This window comes from Oncorhynchus clarkii, chromosome 7, assembly GCF_045791955.1.
Source record: "Oncorhynchus clarkii lewisi isolate Uvic-CL-2024 chromosome 7, UVic_Ocla_1.0, whole genome shotgun sequence".
NCBI classification, from domain to species: domain Eukaryota; kingdom Metazoa; phylum Chordata; class Actinopteri; order Salmoniformes; family Salmonidae; genus Oncorhynchus; species Oncorhynchus clarkii.
The window spans coordinates 3,216,134-3,231,319 of NC_092153.1; the positions used below are offsets into that span (position 1 = coordinate 3,216,134).

General features: G+C 46.3%; 1 protein-coding gene across 1 annotated transcript in view; it reads right to left on the reverse strand.

Moving 5' to 3' along the window:
* The window catches only part of LOC139413980 (semaphorin-5B-like), a 59,363-nt gene that overhangs the window by 27,876 nt on the left and 16,301 nt on the right, over nt 1-15,186 (reverse strand). The window contains exons 10-11 of the mRNA XM_071161865.1: nt 5,873-5,990; nt 4,619-4,803 (exon numbers count right to left, since the gene is read on the reverse strand). Coding sequence (XP_071017966.1) covers nt 4,619-4,803; nt 5,873-5,990 — 303 coding nt within the window. The remainder of the gene's footprint in view (nt 1-4,618; nt 4,804-5,872; nt 5,991-15,186) is intronic.

The following is a 15,186-nucleotide window of genomic DNA, read 5'->3' on the forward strand; positions in this document are numbered from 1 at the left end:
GAAGGAGAGTTTACAGTCTAACCAGACACCTAGGTATTTGTAGTTGTCCACGTATTCTAAGTCAGAGCCGTCCAGAGTAGTGATGTTGGACAGGCGGGCAGGTGCAGGCAGAGATCGGTTGAAGAGCATGCATTTAGTTTTACTTGTATTTAAGAGCAATTGGAGGCTACGGAAGGAGAGTTGTATGGCATTGAAGTTTGCCTGGAGGGTTGTTAACACAGTGTCCAAAGAAGGGCCAGAAGTATACAGAATGGTGTCGTCTGCGTAGAGGTGGATCAGAGACTCACCAGCAGCAAGAGCGACATCATTGATGTATACAGAGAAGAGAGTCGGTTCAAGAATTGAACCCTGTGGCACCCCCATAGAGACTGCCAGAGGTCCGGACAACAGACCTTCCGATTTGACACACTGAACTCTATCAGAGAAGTAGTTGGTGAACCAGGCGAGGCAATCATTTGAGAAACCAAGGCTGTCGAGTCTGCCGATGAGGATGTGGGGATTGACAGAGTCGAAAGCCTTGGCCAGATTAATGAATACGGCTGCACAGTATTGTTTCTTATCGATGGTGTTTATGATATCGTTTAGGACCTTGAGCGTGGCTGAGGTGCACCCATGACCAGCTCTGAAACCAGATTGCATAGCAGAGACGGTATGGTGAGATTCGAAATGGTCGGTAATCTGTTTGTTGACTTGGCTTTCGAAGACCTTAGAAAGGCAGGGCAGGATAGATATAGGTCTGTAGCAGTTTCGGTCAAGAGTGTCCCCCCCTTTAGAGATGAGATGGGGATGATAGCAGCTGCTTTCCAATCTATGGGAATCTCAGACGACACGAAAGAGAGGTTGAATAGGCTAGTAATAGGGGTGGCAACAATTTTGGCGGATAATTTTAGAAAGAAAGGGTCCAGATTGTCTAGCCCGGCTGATTTGTAGGGGTCCAGATTTTGCAGCTCTTTCAGAACATCAGCTGACTGGATTTTGGAGAAGGAGAAATGGGGAAGGCTTGGGCGAGTTGCTGTGGGGGGTGCAGTGCTGTTGACCGGAGTAGGGGTAGCCAGGTGGAAAGCATGGCCAGCCGTAGAAAAATGCTTATTGAAATTCGCAATTATAGTGGATTTATCAGTGGTGACAGTGTCGGGAGGAGGTGTTCTTATTCTCCATGGACTTTACAGTGTCCCAGAACTTTTTTGAGTTAGTGTTGCAGGAAGCAAATTTCTGCTTGAAAAAGCTAGCCTTGGCTTTTCTAACTGCCGGTGTATATTGGTTTCTAGCTTCCCTGAAAAGCTGCATATCACGGGGGCTGTTCGATACTAATGCAGAACGTCATAGGATGTTTTTGTGTTGGTTAAGGGCAGTCAGGTCTGGGGAGAACCGAGGGCTATATCTGTTAGTACATCTAATTGTTGTATAAGATGAATGAGTGAGTATGATACTGTTTACACAATGTTACAATGTGATTTTGGACTGTTTAATGAAGGAAAACTCAAAAAGGGGATTGGATTTTAACTAAATCAGAGGACCCTGAGCCCAGTTAGGGTCAGACATCCTGGACCGCCCCTGAGCCCAGTTAGGGTCAGACATCCTGGACCGCCCCTGAGCCCAGTTAGGGTCAGACATCCTGGACCGCCCCTGAGCCCAGTTAGGGTCAGACGTCCTGGGACAGCCCTTTTCTGCCATTCCGAATAAAACTCCCACTCGGGTTTTCGATCAGCAGACCGAATTACGAGATGGCTAAAGGTTGCAGAACATGTTTTTCTCCATCAGGAGGACAAAGATTGTAGACCCTTGCTGAATCTTTTAACCATACCACGTGGTTAAACTCTTAGACTATCGATACCGACAGAATAAGAACTTTGGTATTAATTACTAGTCTGCAGCTAGGAATTCGGTATCATTGAACGCGAAGAACGACAACCACCAAAACATTAATTCTATAACGAATGTCACTCTGAACTATCCCCTCTAACCACAACCGAGAGACGGACAATTCTACAAAAGAAATGAACTTTTCACCAGCGATCAAGACGAAACACTGAGAGGAAATATATATATTGATTGCAATTGTTCCCGAATGAGTGAGCGTTCATGTGTAAAGGATTAGCATTTCAATTGTTATAATTATCACTTTATAGTAACTTCTTAGTCGACCCCCACTTCCCCTTTTGTCTAACAAGCCGCCATGCCGGTTTAGCCCACTAGGGCACATTCTCCTATCATTACATTTACCTTGTTTGATTGTTTGTTTATGCATTTCTGTGAATTACTTAGTTAGTAATAAATAAATGATTTAAGACAATTGATGTATGGATGACTCATAGTGAAGACTGGGTTCGTGCAGATAACCAACAATTTACGACGTTTGGAATGAGACTAACATGAGGTAAAGTAAATAATTTATTAATTCGAAGACTAATTGATCAGATAAAATATCTGAAAAGTTATTTTAGGAAATGATAACTTTGTAATCTGAATATTTTTCCTTGGTGCCCCGACTTCCTAGTTAATTAGTTACGTGATTAATCAGTTGATCGCGTAATAACTCATTACAGAGAATCTTTGATAAAAAACAATCAGTCTTCAGTTAATGATAGTAAAGTCACGACACAGCCTTGTCTATTGTAAACTCGAATAGCCTTGTCTATTGTAAACTCTAATAGCCTTGTCTATTGTAAACTCTAATAGCCTTGTCTATTGTAAACTCTAATAGCCTTGTCTATTGTAAACTCTAATAGCCTTGTCTATTGTAAACTCTAATAGCCTTGTCTATTGTAAACTCTAATAGCCTTGTCTATTGTAAACTCTAATAGCATTGTCTATTGTAAACTCTAATAGCCTAGTCTATTGTAAACTCTAATAGCCTTGTCTATTGTAAACTCTAATAGCCTTGTCTATAGTAAACTCTAATAGCCTTGTCTATTGTAAACTCTAATAGCCTTGTCTATTGTAAACTCTAATAGCCTTGTCTATTGTAAACTCTAATAGCCTTGTCTATTGTAAACTCTAATAGCCTTGTCTATTGTAAACTCTAATATCCTTGTCTATTGTAAACTCTAATAGCCTTGTATATTGTAAACTCTAATAGCCTTGTCTATTGTAAACTCTAATAGCCTAGTCTATTGTAAACTCTAATAGCCTAGTCTATTGTAAACTCTAATAGCCTTGTCTATTGTAAACTCTAATAGCCTTGTCTATTGTAAACTCTAATAGCCTTGTCTATTGTAAACTCTAATAGCCTTGTCTATTGTAAACTCTAATAGCCTTGTCTATTGTAAACTCTAATAGCCTTGTCTATTGTAAACTCTAATAGCCTTGTCTATTGTAAACTCTAATAGCCTAGTCTATTGTAAACTCTAATAGCCTTGTCTATTGTAAACTCTCTGAAAGCAGAAGAATAGAAGAACAGAACAAACATTGCTGAGGCAACGTGTGCTTGTCTGGGAAGCTGACTGGGCTGAGGCATAAAAAAATCCACCTAATGTGTTTAAGTGCTTCAGGCCGGTGGAGCTTCCCTTCTAATTAAATTGGTGCTTCCTGTAAAAGACCATTTAATTTCAGCAGCTCTCTCTCCTGCATAGTAACAGTAAGCAACAGGAAGCCACCAGTGAAGAGCGTAATCTCTCTAATAACACACACACACAAACGCACACAATTTATGGAGTCCAATTCAAAACCCCAAAACCAACCCTAATCCTAACCCCTAACCCTAATTATAATCCTAACCCAAAGCCTAAAATAGCCTTTTTCATTGTGGGGACTGGCAAAATGTCCCCACTTGTCTGAATTTTCCTTGTTTTACTATCCTTGTGAGAACTTCTGGTCCCCACAAGGATAGTAAAGACACACACACACACACACACACACACACACACACACACACACACACACACAAAAAATACTGAGAGGTGGCAGTCCTTCGGTTTTCAACTCACTCTCTAGATAAATCCAATCTCTTTTGCCTAATGAGGGAAACCTCTAATAATAGAGGGCAAGGGAGTCCTTGAGTTTCCTCTGAGAACATGTCAACACTGTCTGGTAGTTGGACTCTGCTGCTGCTGCTGGTCTGATTCTACTACTTGAGTTTCCTCTGAGAACATGTCAACACTGTCTGGTAGTTGGACTCTGCTGCTGCTGCTGGTCTGATTCTAGTACTTGAGTTTCCTCTGAGAACATGTCAACACTGTCTGGTAGTTGGAAGTCTAATGTAAACTCTCTGAAAGCAGAAGAATAGAACTCATCAAGAATAGAACAAACATTGCTGAGTCTACGTGTGCTTGTCTGCTGCTGGTCTGAAGTCTCATGCTACTACTTGTCTTTGTCTAGAGATCCATTTAAGGTCAACATGTACAATACCTTCTGTCAAATATACTGACAGTTTGTTAACATGCTGGAAACATAGAATGAGAGCGGACTCAAACGCGCGTCAGCCCAACTGGAACAAAAAACGGGAATCAGGTGCTCAAATGAGGGACTTGATAATCCCCAAAAGCTCCAGGAAACATACTCTGACTCTGCTGACGGTCATGACTATTCCACTTTTGGGAAGTCAGTAACTGTTATGATGTTTGGTACTGAATGATGAATAGTAGACTGTAGCATCCCTTGTCTTCTTCCTCTACAGTACCTGGAACAGTTGGCCACCTGGATGGTGGGGCCCTTGCAGTTGGAGCCTCCACACTGAGGGACTGGACTGTTACAAGAGCGTGAGCGACACGCGCAACTGGTGCTGGCTCCCTCCCTGTCGTCATGGTTACAGGGTTGCCATGGCGCCCAGGGGCTGAAGCCACCGTCCTGGGTCAGGTTCCTTACCTGTGAGCGGGCAGGAGTTCAGCATCAGAAGGGACCAATCAGAGATTGGGTCAGAATGGTGGCTAATGGGGAAAAGTGGTAGGACAAAGGGGAAGGGTAGGAGAGAGGGGAAAGTGGTAGGAGAGAGTGGAAGGTGGTAGGAGAGAGGGGAAGGTGGTAGGAGAGAGGGGAAAGTGGTAGGATAGAGGGGAAGGTGGTAGGACAAAGGGGAAGGTGGTAGAAGAGAGGGGAAGGTGGTAGGAGAGAGGGGAAGGTGGTAGGAGAGAGGGGAAAGTGGTAGGATAGAGGGGAAGGTGGTAGGACAAAGGGGAAGGTGGTAGAAGAGAGGGGAAGGTGGTAGGAGAGAGGGGAAAGTGGTAGGATAGAGGGGAAGGTGGTAGGAGAGAGGGGAAGGTGGTAGGAGAGAGGGGAAGGTGGTAGGAGAGAGGGGAAGGTGTGTGGGGAAAGTAAATTAATGTGTGTGTGTGTGTGTGTGTGTGTGTGTGTGTGTTTGTTTGTTTGTTTGTTTGTTTGTTTGTTTGTTTTCCAACATTATCAGGACACACTAACATTTTACCTGAATGCTATTTTAAGCTTAAAGGTTAGATTCAGGCTTTTGGTGTTATGGTTAGGTTTAGGTTTAAGGGTTTGGTATAAGGTTAGGGTTAGGGGTTTTTGGGGTTAAGGTTGGTAGTAGGGTTAGGTTTAGGGGTTAGGGAAAATAGGATTTTTAATGGTCAAACATTTTTACACTCTAAAAAGTTCTGATATTTCATGAAAACAAAATGTGTGTGTGTGTTACATATGAGGTGTGTATGTTACATATGATATGAGGTGTGTATGTTATATATGAGGTGTGTGTGTGATAGATATGAGGTGTGTGTGTATGTTACATATGATATGAGGTGTGTGTGTTACATATGATATGAGGTGTGTGTGTTACATATGAGGTGTGTGTGTTACATACAGTATGAGGTGTGTGTGTTAGATATGAGGTGTGTGTGTGTTACATACAGTATGAGGTGTGTGTGTTAGATATGAGGTGTGTGTGTGTTACATATGATATGAGGTGTGTGTGTGTGACCCTTACCGGGCACTCAGTGATATTCTGGCTCCACTGGCTCATGTTGGAACTGTCCTCGATGGTGGTGCAGCGCTTCTGCTTACGGTCCCAGCCACAGTAGGGGTCTCGGGCGTCCAGGCAGTGCCTGTAGGACCCCAGGGCACAAAGACAGCAGTCAGTGGAGAGGGACAGCACTAGAAAAAACACCTCACACCTCAACTCACTCAACAATATGTTAGCGTAAAGCTAGGAAAACAGCTCCCAATAGAACTCATACAGTATCAGACTGGTGCTAGTTGAGGTGTTGACACATCAAGAAGGACATACTCTGACATATGCTCCACAGTAAGGCACCGTGCCATACAGCACGATTCACTGCAGCTAAGTGTGTGTATGCTCCAGAAAAAACACAAGCTGATTTCAGTCATTAAATCCAGGATTGTTAATGAAAAAAAGTTGTCAGAGACTCCGGGAAGGGAACCCCCTAGCTTAGGAATGCTGTTTGACAACGTGTTTGTGAAAAGGCACAGGTCAGGGCAGCCCATAGAAATAGAAATTGGTACAGGACTCTAGTGTTTACCAAGTAGTAGAAGTAGTAGAAGAAGAACGTGGACTACTTCAAAATGGAGATGGCCTCAATTGGTGCTGCCCGTGCTCTCACAGACGCCATAATGGGACAGATACAACTCTGTCTGACAGGCACAGGTGAGGACAGCCTCTCTACCGTAGGACCCTGTGTGACAGGCACAGGTGAGGACAGCCTCTTTACCGTAGGACCCTGTGTGACAGGCACAGGTGAGGACAGCCTCTCTACCATAAGACTGTCTGACAGGCACAGGTGAGGACAGCCTCTCTACCGTAGGACCCTGTCTGACAGGCACAGGTGAGGACAGCCTTTTAACCGTAGGACCCTGTGTGACAGGCACAGGTGAGGACAGACTTTTTACCGTAGGACCCTGTCTGACAGGCACAGGTGAGGACAGCCTTTTTACTGTAGGACCCTGTGTGACAGGCACAGGTGAGGACAGCCTCTCTACCGTAGGACCCTGTGTGACAGGCACAGGTCAGGGCAGCCTCTTTACCGTAGGACCCTGTGTGACAGGCACAGGTGAGGACAGCCTTTTTACCGTAGGACCCTGTGTGACAGGCACAGGTTAGGGCAGCCTCTTTATGTAGGACTCTGTGAGGGGTCCTTCTCTTCCTGGTTGTTTATGTGGCTCCATGAGGCCCAGATGGAGCAGAGAAAACAGGTCCTGTTGACCCAGAGCACTCAGTAGGCTGATGTACAGAGCAAGAGGCCAGTGTGTGTGTGTCTGCCTTGAATTATGGAGCGGAAGAGATAGTGTGTCAACATTGTGGAAGCGTTTCACGGTAAAGTCTAGTGTGACTTTTCTTATGACCTATGTAGTGCTTATGAAGACTTTGTGAACGCTCTATAAAGCCTTTTATAGATTGTTTGATTATTTGCTGTCTTTCTATCTCCTGTTCCCTTGTATCTGTGCAAGACAACGGGTCAGTCCCAAATACCACCCTATTCCCTATATATTACACTACTACCAATGGGCCCTCGTCAAAAGTAGTGCACTACATAGGGAATAGGGTGCCATTTGGGACTAAGCCATCTACAATCTGACGAATGGAATATAACTGCACTAACACCAGCCTACCTAGGACTTATTGGTATTCTGTATAGGGAGCGCGACCAACAAAACACTCCCCTGCAATAAACAGTTGACAGATCAGTTCCTGATAATCAGCAGTAATATCAGTTTAGCAGGCAGCGGGGGAGAGACTATCTAACAACCACTGTGTTGATCACCCTGCTGACGGGCTGGCGGCTACAGACTACAGTAAATAATGGTTGTCTAAGAGGGATGGGAAGGGGTATGGTCATTGTGTGTGTGTGTGTGTGTGTGTGTGTGTGTGTGTGTGTGTGTGTGTGTGTGTGTGTGTGTGTGTGTGTGTGTGTGTGTGTGTGTGTGTGCGCGTGTGTGTGTGTGTGTGTGTGTGAGAGAGAGAGAGAGAGAGAGGTTGGGAGTATAAACGTTTCACTGTGAGACCTGAGTCAGAACAGGGATGGGTTAGTTTGGGCTTCCAGTCCAGTGAAGGCTCTTTTCTCCAGGTTCAGAGAGCCTCTCTCTACAGCAACAATACATTGCTAAGCAGTGGGGGGGTTAACAAGCCCCCCCCAGACCCCCTAACTGTCCCTCAAACCCTCGCCTCATCTCCCACTGAGTGACCCCACTCTGGAAACAGTTTATCACACGACAGCCCCCAGTCTACCAGACAAGGTGTCACTGTGACCCCACTCTGGAAACAGTTTATCACACGACAGCCCCCAGTCTACCAGACAAGGTCTCACTCTGGGGGTACACAAGAGAGGGATGGAGAGAAGGAAGGTGAGAGGAGAGGAAAGGAAAGGAGGGAGAAAGAGATGATGTGACAGGAGAGGGGATAGTATAAAGCTGCACCAGTAATAAATATCACCATATATCTAAAGTAATCAATATGTACATCTATCAATCACCAGTAATCAACATCTCCCTCTATCAATCACCAGTAATCAACATCTCCATCTATCGATCACCAGTAATCAACATCTCCATCTATCAATCACCAGTAATCAACATCTCCATCTATCAATCACCAGTAATCAACATCTCCATCTATCAATCACCAGTAATCAACATCTCCATCTATCGATCACCAGCAATCAACATCTCCATCTATCGATCACCAGTAATCAACATCTCCATCTATCGATCACCAGCAATCAACATCTCCATCTATCAATCACCAGTAATCAACATCTCCATCTATCGATCACCAGTAATCAACATCTCCATCTATCAATCACCAGTAATCAACATCTCCATCTATCGATCACCAGCAATCAACATCTCCATCTATCAATCACCAGCAATCAACATCTCCATCTATCGATCACCAGTAATCAACATCTCCATCTATCAATCACCAGTAATCAACATCTCCATCTATCGATCACCAGCAATCAACATCTCCATCTATCAATCACCAGTAATCAATATCTCCATCTATCAATCACCAGTAATCAACATCTCCATCTATCGATCACCAGCAATCAACATCTCCATCTATCAATCACCAGTAATCAACATCTCCATCTATCAATCACCAGTAATCAACATCTCCATCTATCAATCACCAGTAATCAATATGTACATCTATCAATCACCAGCAATCAACATCTCCATCTATCGATCACCAGTAATCAATATCTCAATATTTCCCTAGATAAAGCCATCCAATGGACTGTCTGTCTGCCTTACATTATGGAACGGAAGAGATAGTGTGTCAACATTGTGGAAGCGTTTCACGGTAAAGTCTAGTAAGCCATCTACAATCTGATGAATGGAATATAACTGCACTAACACCAGCCTACCTAGGACTTATTGGTATTCTGTATAGGGAGCGCGACCAACAAAACACTCCCCTGCAATAAACAGTTGACAGATCAGTTCCTGATAATCAGCAGTAATATCAGTTTAGCAGGCAGCGGGGGAGAGACTATCTAACAACCACTGTGTTGATCACCCTGCTGACGGGCTGGCGGCTACAGACTACAGTAAATAATGGTTGTCTAAGAGGGATGGGCAGGGGTGTGGTCATTGTGTGTGTGTGTGTGTTACACAAATTATTATGTGTGTGTGTGTGTGTGTGTGTGTGTGTGTGTGTGTGTGTGTGTGTGTGTGTGTGTGTGTGTGTGCGTGCTGTTGTGTTTGTGTATTTATCCTGGGAGGAAAACCCCAATAAAGCCCCTACATTATTGTAGAAAACTTCCCACCCAACCCCAGCCTCTAGTCCTCTTCCCCCCAATCCCAGCCTCCACTCCACTCCACTCCACCCCCCCAACCCCCACTCCTCTTCCCCCCAACCCCGGGCTCCTCTTCCCCCCAACCCCAGCCTCTACTCCTCTTCCCCCCAACCCCAGCCTCTACCCCTTTTCCCACCAATCCCAGCCTCTACTCCTCTTCCCCCCAGCCTCTACCCATATTCCCACCAATCCCAGCCTCTACCTCTTTCTCCCCAACCCCAGCCTCTACCCCTTTTCCCCCCAACCCCAGCCTCTATCCCTTTTCCCACCAATCCCAGCCTCTACCTCTTTCCCCCCAACCCCGGGCTCCTCTTCCCCCCAACCCCGGGCTCCTCTTCCCCCTAACCCCAGCCTCTACTCCTCTTCCCCCCAACCCCAGCCTCTACTCTTCTTCCCCCCAACCCCAGTCTCTACCCCTTTCCCACCAATCCCAGCCTCTACCTCTTTCCCCCAACCCCAGCCTCTACTCCTCTTCTCCCCAACCCCAGCCTCTATCCCTTTTCCCACCAATCCCAGCCTCTACCTCTTTCCCCCAACCCAAGCCTCCACCCCTTTTCCCACCAATCCCAGCCTCTATCTCTTTCCCCCCAACCCCAGCCACTACTCCTCTTCCCCCCAACCCCAGCCTCTACCCCTCTTTCCCCCAACCCCAACCTCTACCCCTTTTCCCACCAATCCCAGTCTCTACCTCTTTCCCCCCAAACCCTGCCTCCATCGCGCTTCACCCCAGTTAACCACTTCCTAATTCTACTCTCCTCACAGTTAACCCCTTCCTCATTCTACTCTCCTCACAGTTAACCACTTCCTCATTCTACTCTCCTCACAGTTAACCCCTTCCTCATTCTACTCTCCTCACAGTTAACCACTTCCTCATTCTACTCTCCTCACAGTTAACCGCTTCCCCATTCTACTCTCCTCACAGTTCTGCTATGGAGAAGATAACCAAGGAGCTCTTTGAGATATTAAGAGGCTAACACACTAGCTAAACCCACTTGGCCAATAACTACCATAGATGATAGGATTATAGCTACTACACTAAGCAAGCTGCTAGTAAGAGAGGGCTCTCCTCCATTATGCATGTAATACAATATTTCCCTGTGTGGCTGCAAGTCAAACGCTGGTCTGTAGAGCCGAAATGTCTCCACATACAGTCCGTAACCCTGGTCTGTAGAGCCAAAATGTCTCCACATGCAGTCCGTAACCCTGGTCTGTAGAGCCAAAATGTCTCCACACGCAGTCGGTAACCCTGGTCTGTAGAGCCTAAATGTCTCCACACGCAGTCGGTAACCCTGGTCTGTAGAGCCAAAATGTCTCCACACGCAGTCCGTAACCCTGGTCTGTAGAGCCTAAATGTCTCCATACGCAGCTCGTAACTATGGTCTGTAGAGCCGAAATGTCTCCATACGCAGCTCGTAACGCTGGTCTGTAGAGCCTAAATGTCGCCACACGCAGATGCCATTCAGAACACAGAGTATAATGAGAGAAAACGTAACCTGGGGGCACACTGGGGTTTATGGGGTTGTGACTGGTTAGGCTAGGTAGTTCCTGACATGGGTTTGGAAGGGAGTGGCTAGGCTAGGTAGTTCCTGACATGGGGTTGGAAGGGAGTGGCTAGGCTAGGTAGTTCCTGACATGGGGTTGGAAGGGAGTGGCTAGGCTAGGTAGTTCCTGACATGGGGTTGGAAGGGAGTGGCTAGGCTAGGTAGTTCCTGACATGGGGTTGGAAGGGAGTGGCTAGGCTAGGTAATTCCTGACATGGGGTTGGAAGGGAGTGGCTAGGCTAGGTAGGTCCTGACATGGGGTTGGAAGGGAGTGGCTAGGCTAGGTAGTTCCTGACATGGGGTTGGAAGGGAGTGGCTAGGCTAGGTAGTTCCTGACATGCGGTTGGAAGGGAGTGGCTAGGCTAGGTAGTTCCTGACATGGGGTTGGAAGGGAGTGGCTAGGCTAGGTAGTTCCTGACATGGGGTTGGAAGGGAGTGGCTAGGCTAGGTGATTCCTGACATGGGGTTGGAAGGGAGTGGCTAGGCTAGGTAGTTCCTGACATGGGGTTGGAAGGGAGTGGCTAGGCTAGGTAGTTCCTGACATGGGGTTGGAAGGGAGTGGCTAGGCTAGGTGGTTCCTGACATGGGGTTGGAAGGGAATGGCTAGGTGATTCCTGACATGGGGTTGGAAGGGAGTGGCTAGGCTAGGTGGTTCCTGACATGGGGTTGGAAGGGAGTGGCTAAGGGGATGATTAGGTGGCCATGAGGGCCAGATTGTATATTTTAGCCAGGACACCGGGGTTAACAACCCAACTCTTATGATAAGTGCCATGGGATCTTTAATGACTACAGAGAATCAGGACACCCGTTTAACATCCCATCTGAAAAACGTCACCCTACACATGGCAATGTCCCCAATCACTGCCCTGGGGCACTGGGATCTTCGCTTCAGAGACATGGGATACAGGGTGGTATGCCGATGGTTATTACACAGTTAATACACAGGATGATATGTAAAATATGTAGTAAAAGCTAGGGGTAGGACACATGCAATCACCATGACAACTACTTAATCTATTGTAGTAATGGGATGCCTTTCACATTAACATCCATCTATGTCCAGTCAGTTAGGGAGGTGGTCAGTTCACTATCTTTCCAACAATGACAACCCTCTCTCCCTCTCTCTTTTTCCCTGACTGTATGTATTTCCTGTTCCCCTCCTCCCTCCTCCCCTCTGACAGGTGAGAGTGATGGATCGCACAGAAAACCTCTGCTGGCACTGCAACACCATCCCAGACTGCCATTGTACTGGCTCCAGTCTGCAGCCAGAACCAGAGGAAATTAGTTTTTTCCCCACTAGCACCGGGAGAGGCAGAGGGCAGTGTTCACAAGGAGCTAGCAGGGGTTCATCCAACGGGAGAGGTCAAATGTAATTACAGGAAGCCTTCGCTGGATTGGTTACTTACAGATGTGGCCAAATGTTGACACATCGCACTTTACAAAAGGAGTGCAACTGAGTAGAATGAGCTGTTTTTTATTTTCAAAACTTGTTCAATTGCTATTTTCACCCTGCAGGCACCTGCAACTTACCACAGGTGAGATAAATTACACAGTAAATGAGAATCATTGCCTCCAACCAAGTTAATTAGAATTTTGAATAATTTAGTCTAGGCCAATCATTTTTTTTTCAATTTCAGTTAGAATCTCCCCCCCCCCAAAAAAAGAAATTATTTGAGAAGAAAAGGTGAGTCATGCAAGGGTGCCAATATATCATGCAAGGGTGCCAATATATCATGCATTGGTGCCAATATATCATGCATTGGTGCCAATATATCATGCATTGGTGCCAATATATCATGCATTGGTGCCAATATATCATGCATTGGTGCCAATATATCATGCATTGGTGCCAATATATCATGCATTGGTGCCAATATATCATGCATTGGTGCCAATATATCATGCATTGGTGCCAATATATCTGACTGCATCTGTACAGTATAAACAGGGGGTAATGACATGGCAGATTAAGTATGGTGTTATTCATGAGTGAATGAATAAATGCGCCAGGCTAAATGGCATATATTATAAATGAATGTACATATTAAATAATGATATGCTAATATGTATTAAACCCCATATATCAGTAGTCATAACACTGTGTATGTATGGTGAGGTGTCATGGCATTGGCTGTTAGAGGTGGACAGGATGTGGAACCTATGGAAGCTACAGGAGTGTAAGAAACCTTATATATCAGTAGTCATTATAGTCATAACACCACCATTCTTCATACTGTACAGTAAGGTGTGATATCATTATAGTGATAACACCACCATTCTTCATACTGTACAGTAAGGTGTGATATCATTATAGTCATAACACCACCATTCTTCATACTGTACAGTAAGGTGTGATATCATTATAGTGATAACACCACCATTCTTCATACTGTACAGTAAGGTGTGATATCATTATAGTGATAACACCACCATTCTTCATACTGTACAGTAAGGTGTGATATCATTGGGTGTCTGAGGTCCTATGGAAGCTACGGAGGGCTGTGGGGTGTAGAAGACCTCATATATCAGTAGTCATAACAGTAATAATGCCACCATTCCTGCACGTGACTACTTCCTGTCTGGATCAGTCAGACCCTGCTAGGCTGCAGGCCCAGAAGGCATCCCCAGCCGCGCCCTCAAAGCATGCGCAGACCAGCTGGCTGGTGTGTTTACGGACATATTCAATCAATCCCTATCCCAGTCTGCTGTTCCCACATGCTTCAAGAGGGCCACCATTGTTCCTGTTCCCAAGAAAGCTAAGGTAACTGAGCTAAACGACTACCGCCCCGTAGCACTCACTTCCGTCATCATGAAGTGCTTTGAGAGACTAGTCAAGGACCATATCACCTCCACCCTACCTGACACCCTAGACCCACTCCAATTTGCTTACCGCCCAAATAGGTCCACAGACGATGCAATCTCAACCACACTGCACACTGCCCTAACCCATCTGGACAAGAGGAATACCTATGTGAGAATGCTGTTCATCGACTACAGCTCGGCATTAACACCATAGTGCCCTCCAAGCTCGTCATCAAGCTCGAGACCCTGGGTCTTGACCCCGCCCTGTGCAACTGGGTACTGGACTTCCTGACAGGCCGCCCCCAGGTGGTGAGGGTAGGCAACAACATTTCCACCCCGCTGATCCTCAACACTGGGGCCCCACAAGGGTGCGTTCTGAGCCCTCTCCTGTACTCCCTGTTCACCCACGACTGCGTGGCCACGCACGCCTCCAACTCAATCATCAAATTTGCGGACGACACAACAGTGGTAGGCTTGATTACCAACAACGCCGAGACGGCCTACAGGGAGGAGGTGGGGGCCCTCGGAGTGTGGTGTCAGGAAAATAACCTCACACTCAACGTCAACAAAACTAAGGAGATGATTGTGGACTTCAGGAAACAGCAGAGGGAACACCCCCCTATCCACATCGATGGAACAGTAGTGGAGAGGGTAGTAAGTTTTAAGTTCCTCGGCGTACACATCACAGACAAACTGAATTGGTCCACCCACACAGACAGCATCGTGAAGAAGGCGCAGCAGCGCCTCTTCAACCTCAGGAGGCTGAAGAAATTCGGCTTGTCACCAAAAGCACTCACAAACTTCTACAGATGCACAATCAAGAGCATCCTGTCGGGCTGTATCAACGCCTGGTACGGCAACTGCTTCGCCCACAACCGTAAGGCTCTCCAGAGGGTAGTGAGGTCTGCACAACGCATCACCGGGGGCAAACTACCTGCCCTCCAGGACACCTACACCACCCGATGTCACAGGAAGGCCATAAAGATCATCAAGGACAACAACCACCCGAGCCACTGCCTGTTCACCCCGCTATCATCCAGAAGGCGAGGTCAGTACAGGTGCATCAAAGCTGGGACCGAGAGACTGAAAAACAGCTTCTATCTCAAGGCCATCAGACTGTTAAACAGCCACCACTAACATTG